The sequence below is a fragment of the Opisthocomus hoazin genome, chromosome 12, assembly GCF_030867145.1.
Source record: "Opisthocomus hoazin isolate bOpiHoa1 chromosome 12, bOpiHoa1.hap1, whole genome shotgun sequence".
In the NCBI taxonomy this organism is placed as follows: Eukaryota; Metazoa; Chordata; class Aves; order Opisthocomiformes; family Opisthocomidae; genus Opisthocomus; species Opisthocomus hoazin.
In genome coordinates this window covers 23,504,573-23,521,974 of record NC_134425.1, presented here as the reverse complement: position 1 = coordinate 23,521,974, position 17,402 = coordinate 23,504,573, and the positions used below count along the sequence as shown (strand labels likewise).

Sequence of the window (17,402 nt, the reverse complement as noted above, 5' to 3'; positions counted from 1 at the left end):
GGTGTCCTCAGCTCATCTCCCACGAAGCCACACCAGCTCTGCGGCTGGGCTGTCCTGTATGGAGTATCCCAAACCGATTTTATCAGGCACGTGTCCCTCATGCACCTTCAGCTGAACACAGGGATCAGCCCACTCCTGCAGAAACCCGGGAGCAGCCCAAACCGCTGTGAGGTGGGCTGCAGGAGCCTAACCTTCCAGGGGCGGTTGTCTGGTGACAGGAGACTACGCCTGCAGACCTCACTGAGGTTGCTCATGCCCAGAAGAGAGATGGAAGGGAGAAGCAGATGGTCAGCAGGACGTCTCAGCAACCCAGCCTGGCCCAGGGGACAGCCTTCCCTGGGGGGAACAGTTGAGCTATTTTTGATACACAGCAAACGAATCTCCCCCTAACGACAATGCAACTGAACGTTTTCTGAAGGGATGAGAAACTCCATGAATTTTCCCTTACGTGTCTCTGCTTCTGGATCCAGCCTGGAATGAAACCAAAAGGCTGCAATACCACAAGCAAAGCTGTTCTCGGAGGAGCCTCAGCCTGACAGCTGCTGAGAAGGACCAGAAAGTCCATTTGCATAACACAGATGTTACATGCCCAAGAGATCCACCTCTGTCCGGGATAAGTAAGACAGTTATAGTGTGTAGCCAAGGGTAACATTTCCAGGTTTTCTTTTTGCTAGCTGTGGGTCACATCTGTCCACAGCAGAATATTGGCTGGTTTTGGTACCCATAGTTTCTGCCAGGGATGCTTAAATGGGATTTGGAAGCAGAAACCCCTATAGCTTGTTAATAGATCAGGAAAACAGGCTCATGAGAACATCCAGAAACATGATTCCCCCTCCATCATCAGCAACCCATCCTCCTCAGCACGGTGAGTGTATAAACGGGGCCCCTGACTGAAGTCAGCTCCCGACAGACCCACGCCGCTCTTCATAACTGCACCATCATCCAGCTATGGTCATCCTCTATCTGCTCGTTACAAGGGTGCAAATCTCATTGACGAACGCTTTGTTCATAGCGTTAGATCTAAATCCCTCACCAGTGCCGTCCCTGCCGCAGACAGACTCCTAGCACTACAAAAACACTGCAGCTCTGTCTGGCTTTTTCCTTCCAGATTAGAAATGGAGATGTTAATGCTACTTCCCCCACTGCCACGAGTGTGTAAAGAGATGTCCTGGGCCTTTGTGCACGCGCTGGTGAATCTCCCTGGCCAGTGGCTGATCGGAAGGGTTGAAGTCCGCGGGACTGGTTTCATCTGCGGTCACAGCTGCTGGCTTTCCAGGGTTGGAGTAATTCTGAGTAATTAGCTGATGGTACTGCCTTGGGGCCAAATCAGGCCAGCCACCATGCGCTGTAAGGAGCCTTCGTGCCTCTGTCGGTGTGCTCGCCATGGGGACGCGGCCGGGCGGGCTGGGTCTGTGGACGTCTCTGCCCTGAGCGGCCGAGTGCCGCGCAGGTGAATCCACCGCCTCGCATCGATGTGCTGTGAGCCCCGCTGCAGCCCAGGGGCTGCACCTCTGATCAGGGCTCCTTCCCAGAGCAAGCCCCACGTTGTCCCAAACTCCCTGCGGCTTATTTTTAGCCCCTCCTATTCTTTCTTTCTTCTTTTTCTTTTATGGCAAAGAAAGCTGTCAGCTCCGCTGTCAGCAGGTTTATAAGAGCAGTCCTGGAGGGGAAGAAAAAAAAAGCATCAGACCCACTTACTCTGTTGCGTAAAGGTTTAGGCATAGATCCTGCTCGCTTCCAGGGTGCGGAGTCCCACCACGGCTCCTCGCTGCTCCAGCTCCTCTGCGGTCCTTCAGAGCTGGTCTGAGAAGGAAGCAGGGGCTTACATAAAGCAGGAGCTGGGCTGGGGCTGTTGAGCTTTGCTTCAGCCAAAGCTTGGTTAGGGCCTGTGTCTGCCCCGGCGTGCAGAGCGCACAGGCGTGCGGGGCCACCGAGAGAGGAGACCTTGGGCAGCCTGAGCCATGCGTCATCCCGGCAGGCTCGGATTTACGTAGCACCACTGGAAGGGTCCACCCAGTCACCATAAAAACCTTTAGCTTATGAAAACAAAGGCGAGGGTACCCTTTGGTCAGGGGCTCTGCGCTAAACAACGACATGAATCACAGAGGCTTTATAGAAACAGCAGTATTGCCCAGGTGAGGACGCTTCTGAAAGGGATCACCCCACTGCTAGCAAACCATGTTCACCAGATCTGCCTGTGCAGCAGCTCCGAGGGGGCTGGCGCTCAACTGTCTGCTGCTCCAAGTAGCATCGTGTGAAGTGATTGTAGAGCAGATGGTTACATATAGAACAAGGGAGTTGTGGCTCCCGCCTTTCCCCACCTAGCATAGGATCCAGGAGATCAGGGAAACCCCTTCCTGATGTGGTGAAAGGCTCCGAAGAACTTCCACGCAGGAATGTCTCGGAAGCAGAGCGGAGATGCTCCACAGGGGATGTGTGGAGGTCTACAGAGATGTCTACAGAGAAACAAGTGGGGAAGAGGAAGGAGAGAGAGGACAGTTGTTCCCACACACTAATTAACAAAGTTAAACTCTGACATGGTGGCTTAAAAACCAGAAAGGGGCAGTTTTTCTCAGACAGGGTAGCTGAGCTGGGAAGTTCCTTGCTGCAGATGTGGCTGTTGGAAGTTTACATCATTGCTTCAAAAAGCGCCTAAACAGATTTCTGGAAGACAAATTGTTGAGGGGTAATAAATATAAAGAGATCCCCCTTCTCTTTGAAATTCTGTTACCCATAGGAAATATTGGAGGCTGGGAAACTGAGCACTGCATACTTGCCCTGTGTTCGTACCCTCCTCTCAACATCTGCTCTTGGACACTGGTTAAGCTAGGTGGGTCACTGAGCTGATCCAGACACATTGTTTTTCTCTTTTGTAAGAGCTCCAATATGTAAAAAAAGCCTTTATCATCCCCTCTTACATACCATCCTATTTTTGGATTTCATTGGAGAAAGATGAGCCCACGTCTGCTCTCCCAGGGCGGCTCCAGGACCGTTTCTGAGTAGGTTGATAGTGTTGGCTTTTCCTCCACAGCCCACCCAGAGCTCTCTGACCACAAACTCAGGCTGCACCACAGGGTCCTTTCATTCCAGCAGCAGCAGGACGGTGACATATTGCTGCCCAAACAACCACCTGTGAGCAAAGCCAGCCAGCAGCTGATGCCTGGAGACTCTGTATGTCCCGAAGTACCGGTGTTATATGGTTGCTGTTCTGTGACTCTGTTCATCCACACGCCATGCTAAAAATTATTCTGGATCCAGTCATGCCTTGGAAGACTGCAAGTCTAACTGGGACAGCTAAACTCCAACCTGCTTTTGTTCATTCCTCCTGCCTATTATTAGTATGAATGTCAACTTGTCAAGTTGATCTTGGTGCACAAGCCCTGTACAGCCCTGCTTCAGTGCAGGGCAAAAAAAGAAAATGCATCTCAACGTAGCATCCCTTCTGTCAAGGTCTGGGACCATCCGTTAATGGCAAGGAGCATCCTCATTTCCCAGGGGAGATTAATGAAAACCCAGGGCATCCAGCGGAGTTCCTGCAGGAAGATAGCCCCAGTAATCTCCAGGCCCGGTGACCGTCACTGGGGCTGTTAGCAGCCTGCGAGAAGCAGGCACCAGAAGTGGCTTGTCACTGGTTGGATTTAGGGGAGGGAAGCTGGGGAGTGCCCATGCCGGTGTGTCATCGTGTCGGCTGTGAGATGAGATTTATCATCAGGAGCAGCAGCAGGACAGCAGAGCCTGCCGTGTAATTGATGAGATTCCTGGCGAGGCTGGACTGGCTGAGTGGGGAACGCAGCCAGAAGCACAAAGCACATTCCCCAAAGTCCAGGAGCGACTTCCCAAGACCTTCCTTCTCTGGGCTGGGCTCAGAAAACGCCAGGCGATGCTCTTGCCCCCCGGGCTGAATGACTTATGCCCTAAGGTCTCTCCCTCCCACCTGCTGTAGCCCACCTGGCAGCGCCCAAGGAGCAGCGTGTAACGCCGTCTGGATTGTGTTAGGAGAGGAGGGCTCTGCACAGGTGTCTGCTTGTTGTGGTCCCTGCTCTCAGGTGGGATTATTTCTGAAAGGAATCAAGGCCACTGCTTGGCCAGGTTTCAAGCCTTCCCTAACTGATGATGGAGAAGCATGTTGCATCGCCGCTGCGTGCGCTGGATGAGCGCCGGGCTCTGAGGGTGGGCGGTGGGTTGTTTTTCCCGTTCCCCTAAAATAACGCAGCGGGTGTGGAGGGGCATGGCGCCTGCAGGAGAGACGCTGCGGTGCCACGACCTCTCGGTGCTTGCCCAGCGCCGGCTGCCCTGGGTAGCCGTACCAAGCAGCATCGCACCTTCGGCAAGCAGCGCCCACACGGTTTTTCTCTCCTGGTAGAAGATACTACAAGAGTTACTATGCTGTTGTGGAGCCACTACTGACAGTCTCTAAGCCCAGTGCTTATCCTCTGAATCCTTACTCTACAGTCACTAAATATTAAATGGTTTTAATGCTAGATAGACATTGAGCTGTGTGTCCATCGGCGAAAGAAAGGAAGAAGCTAAGGTACAAGCTAAGGTTGGGTGCAGCTAACCTTCCGTCCGTGAACTAGGAAGGACTGGAGACATCTTCACAGAAGCATCTAGAGTTAGATGAGATGAATCCTGCTCATAACAGCCTTCATTAAAAACTCAGCATTTGCCAGGACACAAGGTTGGAGTTAACCCTCAAGCACCTCTGTACACGGAGCAGAAAACAGCCCAGCGGTGACTCAGCTGCGTCTGTTGACAAACAGGGATCTGCTTTTTCAACCAAATACAACGCAAGCCAACAAAACAAGGCTGGGGTATCCCACGCACAACCTTTCCCTCACACAGGAGACCAGGACCGGCAGGACGGCAGAGCAGCTGGGAAGATGATGCTGGCTTGCTCTCCTGGCTTGCTCTCCAGGCTTGCTCTCCTGAAGCTCCCGCTCCCCTGCCTGCAGACCTGCCGCGGACCAAGAGCAAGCGGAGGCTGCTACCGCACCGCTGCTTGTCGAGCACTGAGGACGTGAGCTCGGCATCGGTACGGCATCAGCACCTCGGATGTGCGCAGTGCGAGCTGGATCCAGCCTGCAAAAAGACTGCCAAGATGTCACCTTTGAGGCAAGAAAAACCCAACAGACATTTAACCGTTTGACGGCCATGAACCTCAGCAGGCGTGAATGTACGTCTGGGTAAGCCTTGCCGCAGGTATCCGGGATTGAGCGCAGCCAGCGACCTCAGCTACGCTGCTTCATCCAAGCAAGCGGCCGGCGGAGCCTTTGGCACAGGCAGTGCAAACCCAGGAGTGGGTTCCCGTGGTGGCAGAGCGCCCAGGGAGAGGTCCTCGTCCCTGTACTGCACGTAGCCTGCTGCCGCCGGTCCATCCCATGGGATAACTTGGACAACAGTCCTTGCTGCCTGCAGTGACTGTGGCATCAATGGTGCTGATACCGCAGGCTGTTGGAAACAGCAAATGAAGGCACAAGAAACTGTATTTACTCCTTATTTTCAGTATTGCTGTGTGGATATATTAGGTATCAGCTAGTCCTTGTAGAGCATCTGCCTTTCGTAGCGTCAGTTCAGTGGGCTCCTCTCCCTGTGTTTGGGAAATGCCATTTTGTGGGCATTTTGGCTTTGAGCAGCATCACAGAGTCAGGCTTCACCTCCCTGAGCCTGATAAACTGAGTGACTCAGAAACCTGCAATCTGCTTCAGAACAAAGCGTTTAAGATAAAAGATACAAGCAGTAATGGAGCTGCTCGGCTCAGTCGTAGAAATGCTAGAGGGTTACTCACGTACTCAAAAACCTTCTAACCTTTCTTCAGCTTTTTTTAACCCCTTCAAGCCCTGGGCAAAACAGGCTGCAAACAGCAGCTGAAGTGTCATTTCAGATACGTTTCCACTCCAGCGTGCAAAACCCCGGAGCTGCGAGGTGGAAGGAGCTCTGATGCCAGCACCGTGCAACAAGGATGACGTGGGAGGGGGGGAGCCGAGCGCCTGCTCCATGGCCTCCAAAGCGCTCATATTGCTGCTGGTTAAACAGATGCCAGCTTCTGAGGGGGTTACGTGTCACCGAGCCTGGTGGCTGCGACAACTAATGGTCTCCAGCCACAGTCTGGCCTGGAAATTTGCGGTTCAAAGGACATACCAGGAGTGCTGTCATCCAGCGCCAGGTGTAGCAGCTTGTCCCCACTTGGGTTTCCCTGTTCCCAGAGCGGTGACACCCCCAACGCGTCCCACTCTGCCAGCTCCGCTTGCACACGGCAGACCGGCAGGTCCTTCCAAGCAGCACGGGCAGGGAGCACCACCACTCCAGCGAAGCCCCAGAGATAACTCCAGCAGGAATCGCGGAGAACAAGCAGCAGCCCAGATCAGCTCAGCATCCAAACAGCAGCCTGCCTGAGCTTCCCGCTCTGGATGTTAGCGTGCAGCCGTGCTGCGGCACGCTCCTGCAGCAGACCTCCGTGGGTGCACGCGCTGACAGGGCCCAGCTCCGCTGCCACCCAGCCCAGGGGAGGAAAAATCTGCAGCCTGAGATGGGAGAAATTCCAGGGGAGAGCAGCCAGAGGAGTAAGCAGTTTTGGAATGCAGCCTCAAAACCAGCACGGAAAATGTTGTATACTTTCATAAGGGGAGACCTTATTACCTGAAAGCAGGTTGTAGTGAGGCGGGGGTTGGTCTCTTCTCCCAAGGAACCAGTGATAGGACGAGGGGAAGTGACCTCAAGTTGCATCAGGGGAGGTTTAGATAGGAGATTAGGAAAAATTTCTTTCCTGAAAGAGTGGTCAGGCGTTGGCCCAGGCTGCCCAGGGCAGTGGGGGAGTCCTCGTCCCTGGAGGGGTTCAAAAAAACGTGTGGATGTGGCACTTTGGGACATGGTTTAGCAGGCGTGGTGGGGTTGGGGTGACGGTTGGACTTGATGATCTTAGAGGTCTTTTCCAACCTCAATGATTCTGTGATTCTATATAAAATGGTGACTGACCTTCATTGAGACTACCAAGAACAGACAAAAAATAGACCTAGGCAACTGAAAGAATTCCGGTCGTGAAGAAACACACAGAGAATGATGGAAGCAACTAGAGGTGAGCAAAGAGATGAAGAGGGGAGACAACAGAAAAGGCAAAGGGTGTGTTGGCGAGCAGGTATCGGAGCTGGGGCGCCCGGCAGCCAGGCTGGATGCCTTAGCGTGGGAGTGACCCCGAGGCACGGGACTCGCAGAGCTCAGCTCACCTGAAGCCAGAACAGGCTGAGTATTTGGGATACTGAGTATTCCTCTGTCACAGGGCCGGTTCAGCGCTGGGGAGCAGTGCCCTCACCCAGACAGATGCTAGAGACCCCCCCAGCCGAGGTTCCTATGGAGATATCCCAGCTGGCATTGGAAGCTGGGTGCTGTCAGGGAAGAGAGGGTGGATGGGATGGATCCTGCTCGGCTATCCACCCTCTCTCCCCATCATCCCCTCGAGAGGCTGGCAGGCTGCATCAGCTCCCCCAAACCTCTGATCCCCCAGAGCAACGCGGGTGGAGCCAGGCACACGAGGCTGCATCACCGTCGTGGACAAGGGCACGACGGAAGGCGAGGCTTTCCAAGCCTCAGAGCCAGGCTGCTTGTCGGATCGCATCAAATCTGGAGCTCATTCTCCATCAGGCAGCCAAGGCAGCTGCATGGAAGCACCATGGGCTGTGCACCCCAGTAGCGAGAGTGAGCACCCCCTGAAGCCCCAGCACGCGGCCTGGGGTTTGAAGGCTGCTGCTGTTCACAAGCAAGTCGTTGCACATTGAAGGCAGTAATTACAGTAAGGATCTCCTCCGTCACTGTGCTGCTGTGATGCCGAGTCCTTTGGCCAGTTTGCAGTAGATTTCTTCATTTGCTTCACCCCCAGCATTAAAGGAGGGTTTACCAGGCAAGAATAATTAATAGTGATCATTAAAGTGAAGAGAGTTGAATCATAGGAAAGTACAGAAAATGGGGATGGAGGGAGTGATAAAGACCTTCAGGGTGCTGTCAAGAGCTGCAAGAGGGAAAGAAAATCCTTTCCTCTCTTACACCTCCACTTTTTATCATCACCTTGAAGTATTTTGTTCCTGAGGACAGAGGAGAGCCTGGGTCTCTGAATAACAGCACTGCAGAGCTGCCTTGGTCTGCAGGGACATGTGAAGAAATGCAGCTGTCTCATAAATAACAAGAATTGACACCAGTTGTGAATAGATGAGGGATCTTGGCTTCAGCCATCACAGCAGAGGATCTGATTTCAAATGAAGCCCCATTCATCCATCCAGGGCCCATCATAAGGCTATTAAGGGAGCATCTGTCACAAAACCACAATGGCTTTAAATGCTTGAAAAAGGACACAATAAAAATAAGCCTGCTTAGCTTATATACTTTTCTCTGGGTGACATGATTCTTGTAACTCTTTAGCGAAAACGAATGACGAATATGATGCGTAGCCAAAATGCATGACGCGATCAGGGCGAGGTTTGTTTTTCACCTCAGCGTAGAGTTCGGTTGTCTGTTTGTTTTTCCAGGCTAGCGAGGCAGGCGTGAAAGCCCATGGCGATGAGTTTTCTCAGGTAGCACGGTGCGTTGCCCCGGTGCGCTGGGCATCCCGCTCCGGAGGGCTGGCTCAGAGCAGTCCCTCCAGGACACAGATGGAAAGCCTTTCCCTGCTTTCTGGTGCAGCAGGGAAAGCATCTCCAGCGGCAGGATGGGGCGGCATGTCCAGGCCAAGCGGGATGTGCTTCGGCAAGGCATGGCAGGGAATGTGCTCGCTAGCAACTCTGTGTGACTGGGTTACTCATCAGGACTAAACCCACACTCTATGTTAAAAAAAAAATTATCAGCTAAACTGAAAGAGAAAGTCAAGTTTCAACATCATGGCTATCTTCTGTGAATGGTTCCACAGAATCACAGAATCACAGAATGGTCGGGGTTGGCAGGAACCTCTGTGGGTCACCCAGCCCAACCCCTGCCGAAGCAGGGTCACCCAGAGCAGGCTGCACAGCACCGCGTCCAGGCGGGTCTTGAATATCTCCAGAGAAGGAGACTCCACAGCCTCCCTGGGCAGCCTGGGCCAGGGCTCCGTCACCCTCAGAGTGAAAAAGTTCTTCCTCATGTTCAGACAGAACTTCCAGCTCATACCTGCTCTCACTCACCAGTAAATGCTTACTATCCAGGGACAGCAGTGTCTTTTCCTTGCCTGCAGCTGCTCAGCTCCTCTTACTACTCTTTATTCTCTGCGAGCTGCATCGGGCAAAGCTGTTGTCAAAGGGGGTACCCTCCCGTCCTGCCCGCAGCATGTCGCCTCCTGCCCCACTGCCTCTTTGGGTCACGTCCCGACTGCCAGAAGCACAGAGATCCAAAGGGCAAGACCGCTCCTGATGCACAGACCTGCTTTATGATATTCACAGTGCACTGAATGCATCTCAGTTGGTGCTCCTGGGGCTAGAGGTAGGCATTGAGGCCATGTAGTGCACATCAGACCCTCTTGAAGGGGAACTGGAGTGTCTGCATGTAGCTCAGTGGTGGTGAGAAAGGCTTTACTGCACGATACAGCTCTGTGTTTATAATTCATATTAAATTGCAGTCCAAATTCCTCTTTTCTTTATAAATTATGTTTAGTTGAGCTGAGTTGTTTTGAAAAATTGTCTTGAATATGGATGAAAAAAAATGGATTGTGGTCGCATGTGCACAGCTGGGTTCCTCTATAACAGAATTTTGTGCCGAAAGAGAGGACTTCTTACCCAAGGTTGCAGCTCATGGAGGCGTTGCCTACGTTCATAGATTTTAAGGCAGAATAAGGGTAAATGTTTTAAAACTATCCAAGTCTTTTAGAAAGATAAATTCCCCCTCTACCCCCAAAAAAACCCCAATTTACACTCCCAGATTATCACCGTCAAAGTGGGCCCCCGGTTTTGTCCACACGCTGCATCTCCCGCTGTCCCAGCCCTACGCTGGATTCCAAACCGCAGCAGGGACTCGCTGGGGCAGACTCCTCGCCCTTCGACCGAGCTGACGGAAGGCAAGGCGTCTCGCCGGCAAGCCGCCCCATCTCTCCCCCTTCCCGGCAGAGAGAGAGGTGTCTCCGGAAGGTGGCTCGTCCTGTCTGCGCTGGGAGCAAGACCTGTACGCTCCAAGCTCTTATCTGAATAAACGAAAAGCATGCGTGTGTACGGCATCCAGCACAACAGACCGACTGGAACCTGCGTCTCTCAGGGAATAAAAGTAGCGAGTAATATTAAAACCATGTCTTTTCACAGACTGCAATAAGGGCTCACGACACACGCACGCTTCATTTCCTGCTTTCAGCTCACTATCAGATTTTATGCTTGGGTCAGTGGGCTTTGTTAATGTTTCTTTTTCCCCAGAACAGGATTTTTCTTCCTTTAGCTACAATACATTGAGCCATGAAAAATGAGATTGAAGAAGATTAATAGGAAGCTGAAGGATTCATCTGAGATTGATGAAGATTAATGCATGTCTTATTCTTATCCGTTTTCTTTTTCTTTTCCCTTCTTCTCTTAGCTACCTAGACAGCTTAGATCGCATCGGAGCTGCCGACTACCAGCCCACAGAGCAGGATATCCTCCGAACCAGGGTCAAAACAACTGGCATCGTAGAAACCCACTTCACATTCAAAAACCTCCACTTCAGGTTAGTCTACAAATGCATGTACTGGTAAATTTTCAGGGCATCCCTTTGCCACAGGGTTTCCCCACAGCTCCCAAAGGAGATGTTGTTAAGTTGCTGCTTAACACACGGATGGCTCCCACTGCAGAGGACACCGCGTTTTGGGGGGTTAACAATATGAGACGATTGCCAATCTTGTCTTGAAAATCCCTGCCTCTAGGATAGGAGCTCACCCAAACGACAGCGCTGTGCTGAGAGGTCTAGTATGAGATCAGCCCCACATCTGATCAAGCTTGTAAACTTGAAAATATTTGGCCAAAACTTTTCTCTAAAGTGGGTCAATCGCATGTGGTTAACGTTGTCTATTAACCCTCACAATGCCAGCCAGCAGAGAGAAGAGGGCATGAAGACAGAAATCTGCAGTGTTTAGAGCATAGAAAAGCCAAGAGCGTGCAGTCTCCAGCCCCGCACACCCTTCAGGACCCAGCACGCTGCTGAGGCTCTCTCGCAGATCCCCACATCCCTAGCTGTAACTGCTCCTCCTGGTCCTCCTCGGCTCCAGGCTCAGGAGGAGAAGACCAAGCCAGTGGTGAAAGACCTGTTGCTTGGTGTTCAGAGCCTTCCAGGGGCCATATGGTCAGCAAATGCCAAGAGTGCTAAGGTTTCCTCGTAGCTGAGGAGGAGCGGGCACCGATGCCCTCTGTGATGATGCCTGATGATGCCTCCTGTGCCGTAGGCTCTTTGATGTCGGGGGCCAGCGATCAGAGCGCAAGAAGTGGATCCACTGCTTTGAGGATGTCACAGCGATCATTTTCTGCGTCGCGCTGAGTGGCTATGACCAGGTGCTCCATGAAGATGAAACCACGGTGAGTCTAACTGGGTCTTGGAGGCCCCGACACTGCTTTACGGCATACTGCGTAGCCAGCAACTCCTCCAAGATCGCCAAATGCTCACTGGGGTGCTACAGTAATGTGCTTTTGTCAGTCACTCCCCCTCGACTCTGAAATCCTGGGGGGATTTGTCCTCCTCCACACTCTTCGAAATCAAGTCTGCATGCCCAGGTAATGCTTCCTTGCAGCGGTAAAGTTGCAGTGTTTCATTTCGCCTCTTTAGCTGACTGTGTGTTTTCAAAACGCGTGAACAGGACCCTATATCCAGAAAGAAGAGATACAGCTAGGTGGGCTTTTGAAATGGAAGTAAAGGGAGCAGTCATGCCATGGTGCGGAGGTGCAGGGTGGCTGCCCGCGCCTGGGGCAGGCTCAGGTTAGGAGTAGAACCTGCTGCTTCAGGCTACAGAAGTTCATTTTCCCAAGTGAGACTGGAACAGTTTGGTGCCTCAGGTAATTTGCTCTTGTAGAGCTTTTATGACTGCCCACTGTGACATGAGGCTCCAAACACCATCTGGAAATAAAGCTAGTGAGGACCTGCCTGCTCCCTGGTATTGGAGTGCAATTAATACAAGTGAACTAAATACACAGAAAGGATGCAAGGAGACTCGTTAATGCGTTCTGGCCCTGCATTCAGCGTGATTGGGGTGCATGCTTTCGGGACTAACGACGACTGCAGCGGGCACCCAGTTGCACTTGTCTAACGAAAAGGCATTGGAGACCGCACTCAGACTTGGTGATGATTTCAGCTGCGCCCGGTTTGCGGCAGCACGGAGGGCTCGCTCTTGTCAGCTCTGTCGCTCGGAGGCTCTTTACTCTCCTGCTAGTAATGATGTCGGGCTTGAAAGCTGTTGACGAGGAATGAAGCAGGGGAAAGGTTGCTGTTAGGTATCGGTTGTCTCTTCCGAAAAGACCAGGGGGGCTGTGGCTTCTAGCCTCTTTGAGCCAGGTTTGGGAGCTCCAGCAAACTATTTGATGAAGTCACCTGGCTGTTTGGGTCGTACCGATGGCAGATTTCAGGGTGATGTTAACATCACGACGATGTCCCTCCAGACTGGCTGAGACACCCTACACCTTCTCACGTCCACTTCTTTATAAACCTCAGTTGTCGCCTCCCTCTGATCCTGGCCCTGATACGCTCAAGGCTGCTCAGTCCCGTAGGATTTACTGGGAAGGAACCAGAATCTCCTGCCATGGTTTGCAAAAGCCCAGCCATTAGCTCAACGCCACGGAGCTCCGCAGCCGGGCAGGGGAAACACAGTCAGGAGATAAAGAAGGATACGCAGAGAGAGGGCAGACCCGGGGGGCAGGGAGCGAAGCTCTGATCTGAGCAGAGCGCGAGGTGCTCTGTGGGTATAACTCGGGCCGCGACACCCAAACGGTGAAGCCAAAGGCAGCTTTTAGTACAGGTCACCTTTGGGCACTGGTTGACACAAGCCAGAGCCTGTGATTCAAAGCCACGGAGCACAAAATGGAAGGGCGTGAACGCCAACGCCGCTTTCTTAAATGTCAGCCTTAACTCTGCTCCCCTGAGCCGGAGGTTACAGCATCTCTCCCGGGGATGCTGAGCTCTGCAGGTGAGGAGCAGGGTGCCGGCTCAGCCTCCCCTCTGAAACGCCCCGCTGCAGAAACCGAGGTCTGTGCAGCTCCGACATTGCTCTTGCGTCCGGAAAGCAGGCAAGTCCGGTGCAGCTTTCCGGAGCTGCACCCCGGCACAACGCTGATGTTTGCTCACTGTTTCGATCCCTTTTTGTGAAGCGTTTCTGGGGATGCTGAGCAGCAGGAGGGCAGAGGCAGCTGCTGTTCGTTTACACATTCGGCATAAATGAGACCCCCCTGCCTAACCCAGATAAACAACCCCGAGCGAGGCCAATGCAGATAGGAAAAAAATGACGGTGTCTGATCTTCTCTACCCTGTTGTACCCCCAGCACAAATGGCAGGTGGGAAACATGGCACCCACAGACTCGGTCCTCTCCCGGCTCAACCCCCAAGCCTTTGGTCTCCTCCCCGTTAACGTGGTTCCTCTCCAAAAAGCCAGCAGTAAAAGCAGCATCCCTTCGGTCAGCTGATGCGCTGTCTGTCTGCACCCGTCACATCTGCTGGCTTTCATGACGTAAATCAGCTTTTATGCCTTCTCACTTAGAGAGCACAAAGAGGAGGCAGCTGACAGCGTGAGCTGGGTGCTGTTTCTCCCTCTTCATTTTCTATAGAGATGCTTACTGCAGCCCGGGCACTTCCAGCTGCGTGAAGCCGCTGAAGATTTGGGGGCTGTACGGATGTCTCTGTGAGCATGAAAAGACCCGTAGAGCTTTCATGGCTGGCGCGGAGCCGTGAGAGGGAGAGAGCCCTACTGCATCTCAGGTGCCCAAAAAAACGCTTGCGAAGCTGGGTATGGAGGGAAAACAGCTTTTCCTGATGCACTCGACGCCCCGTTGGCAACAGTCACGGGATTTCAAGGGGACTTTTTGCACTCCTCTGAGTCAGGCCGCTCTTCAGGCTGGTGAAACTGCGGTTCAGATGAAGTCAGCCTTTAACACGGAGCAGGGGCTCGCCTTGTTAGGCTCAGTCAGCACGAGGGCGTTGGGATCCGTATAGGGCCAGGCTGTCTCACTGAAAAAAGCTCACAAACAACAGGTTTGCTGTGAATCCTTTCAGACGAGACCGAGCAAAGAGCTGGTTAAACTCGACTGGGTGAAATGCCCCCTGATCTATCCCTGCCCTTAAAATTAAAGCTCAGCTGTACACTTGTAAAGTTTTTTTTGTGGTTTATTGCACTCTTTGTTTTGAAAGACTGGACACCCATCCTCCTGCAGCAGCTGAAAAAGGGCTATTGTGTGCAAAGCCATCACTCCTTAGGAGTAGGTGGTCCTTTAGAAGGGATCCATTTTCTCTCCAGCGCCCTGCCATAAAGAGCAACACAGCAGGAGCCGAGGAGAGCAAGTCCTTCTCTATGTCTGGATCAGAAAGACGTAAGTAAAATAAAGAAGACTTTCTGTATCTGTGATTTCTAGGCCCATACACCCATAAAGACCCCAGTGCTGTTGAATCCAGCCTCTCCCATGGTCCCCAAAACCTGCTTATGCTGCTGTTGACAGATCTAAGCTGCTTCCCTGCGTGCCCGATTCCCCGGGAGGGGAGCAAGCCTACAGGCAAATTCAAGCAGTGCCTTCATCAGTTCCGTTGCTGCCCGCCACAGCCCACAGCTAGAGCTCACGAGGCAAAATTGCACCCTCTGCCCAGCCCATCCAACGCACAAGACGCTGTCATCAAGGTGTTACACCTGCCTCTGCGTCTGCCTTTACCAAGTCCATCACGAGGAGCTGCAGGGCTCTCTGCCATCTTTGTACACGGTGGGAACGTCCTGCTTTAACTGACTGAACGACTCAGTGGATGATGTTTGTGCATAAGGAGGCTATTTTGTCTCTTTTGTGACTTACCTTTATCTTTCATAAGCTGAGGTTACAAGGGGAGAAGCCTGAGATCTGTAATCTGGGAGGAGAGAGGGACAGCAGTCAGTAAACCTGGAGAAGAAGATTAACGAAGGTAGATTTGCATTGTTCCTTCTGAATTTTCCTCGAAAATTTAAGGGAGTCGTGGCAAGAAAGGGAGACGTTCATGCTGCGCATTGCTACCTCTGAAACAGAGACATTTAGGTCATCCATATCCAGCCAAGACAAGCAAGTATTGTTCATGTCCCCATTGCTCAGCACGGGGCGGGTTGAAGGCGCTGCACTGGTGACCCTTGGGGTGCATTCGCGTTGGCCGGCTAGTTTGTATTTCATTGCATGACCTGGTTAGCGTGCTCTCACTGCTGTCATTGGGCAAGCAAAATTGAATTGCAGTGCTCAGAAATTGCCTTAGGAGTGACAAAGCAAGTGGAAGTGGCTTGGGCATCTTAGGAAGTCTAAACAGGAGGGGGAATGTGGAGTTTCTGTGCTCGGGATAACCATCAGTGTCCTTACAGTTCTCATGACATTTAGCATTTTATCACCAAGGAAAGCAAAAAAGATTGAATCGACTGTGTGTTGTAGAAAAAAACAGATCTCCTCCTGTGCTCTGGTGAAACAAAGGTGGGGTTTGTGAGTGTGTTTCTGCCTGGGCAGAGTCTTGATGGTGGCACCCTCGCTCCCTCCACGCTCAGTAGCAAGCTGCTTGCCCTTCACGTCAGCGACGGGAACGCCGTTGTGCGATGACATCTGAGTTCAGCTATAAGCAGTTCTGTCTCTTGTTCTGTGCAGGAAAAATTAACCAGACTTTTAATTTGCGTGGGCGAGTGGTTATTCCTCTGTAGCGTGGCTGGTGGGGCTGCTTTCCTGCTTGGGGTATAAGGTATTTGCAGGCATAAGGATTTAAAATACTGATTTTGAAGGAGGAAGTGACATTAAAAAACCAACGTTCCAAGAGCCCTTCGCTTAATGAATAGACCCAACAGAAAGTAGGAGAAAGCAGCACAACAGATCCAAAAGCAGGTGAAGTAATTTACATCACTTCATAGAAAAGTGTGAGAAGTGTAATCTGTCGTGCCTCCTCGCAGAGCGGGCACGTCTGCCCCATCACAGCGGTGTGGGGGCTCCCGAGAGCGGCCCTGGGGAAGCTTTTAGGGACTAAAAGGGTCTTTGACTGTGGATTTACTGGTAGGAGGGGAATTATGTGGGGGCTTATCTTCTCACTCCTCCCTTAGCAGCAGCCTGTGCTTTCACATGTGGTACCCAGAGAGTGCCTCCCCACCCTCGCGTCGCAGCCAGAGTCTGCCTGAGCTCTCAGAGGTCTCCTACAAGCATCTGTTAAACGAATCGCAGTTGGGAAGGGAAAGGGAGGCAGCGAGGAGTTCCCGATGTTAGCCAGCACCAGAGCGGCTTGTGTCCGTGCGTGGGCTCCCAGGAGCCCTCCTGGGATGCGACAGCAATTCCCACGTGGCACCCGGGTACGGCAACAGCGGCATCCGTACCTGCTCACGGGGGTGAGCCACGTGTGGAGGGTGGTTCCTTGCTTTTGAAGAATGTCTGCTCCTTAGTGATGGGGAAAGAAAAGGTGGGTTTTGAGACCGGAACCTTTCTCAGGTAAATAAGGAGTGGGCAGAGTAGTGGTCGTGTGTACTCAGCTAAGCAGCAGAGCTGGGGGAGAAGTGGGCAGGTAGAGGCCAGAAAGCCAGGTCAGGCAGCCGTAGGAAGCTCGGAACTTGTTTCTGGAATTTGAAAGGAATAGAGGATTTTTACTGTGACTCTCACTTTCTGCAGGGATGTGTTGGTTTGTGCCGTGTGTATATTCTGCTTACGACTGGCTGCTAAGAGTCACTGGTTTTTGGGAAAACACTCTCATTTCCTAACAAGTATTAACACCAGTTAATCAAACCATATACAAGCCAAGCAGAAGGATTTCTGTAGGACCCTGACGTAGTCTTGCTGCTGCAGGAAAGTCAGCTTCACTGACCCGCGAAGCCCAGCTCGGGAGAAGCCCTCAGCTCCCGTTTCTTACCAAGAAACGCTGTCACGCGCGGTGCTTCCCGTCAGGGCTGCGCGGCGCTGGCGAGGGGCCGCGGGTCAGAGCGGTGACCTGCAGGCTGCTGCGTGCGGGGTCGTGGGCTCACCCACGAGTAGCGTTTCACGTGTTTCTCCATGCTTGTGTTTTAAATCGGCAAGGCTGATAAAAATGTCGCTAAAAATATTCTGTGAGGGACCCTGCTTTAAAAAACAGTTAATTATGTTTGCTTTCTGTTCCCCTGACCGCTCTCTGCTCACTTCTTTCCTCCCGAAGGCTCTGGGTAGCCGAGGACCTCCTGCACAGAACCTTTGCAGGTTTCTACACGGTTCCGATTTTGACACCGCAAGTAGCAAAGAGGAGCTTTGCGCTGGGGCTCCCACACCGGCCGGTACAAAGCGGGTTAGCAGCAAACAGCGTGC

General features: G+C 52.4%; 1 protein-coding gene across 2 annotated transcripts in view; it reads left to right on the top strand.

Moving 5' to 3' along the window:
• The window catches only part of GNAO1 (G protein subunit alpha o1), a 150,760-nt gene that overhangs the window by 113,461 nt on the left and 19,897 nt on the right, over positions 1-17,402 (top strand). For both annotated transcript variants that reach the window (XM_075433316.1, XM_075433318.1), the window contains exons 5-6: positions 10,510-10,638; positions 11,351-11,480. In XM_075433316.1, the coding sequence (XP_075289431.1) occupies positions 10,510-10,638; positions 11,351-11,480 (259 nt within the window). The remainder of the gene's footprint in view (positions 1-10,509; positions 10,639-11,350; positions 11,481-17,402) is intronic.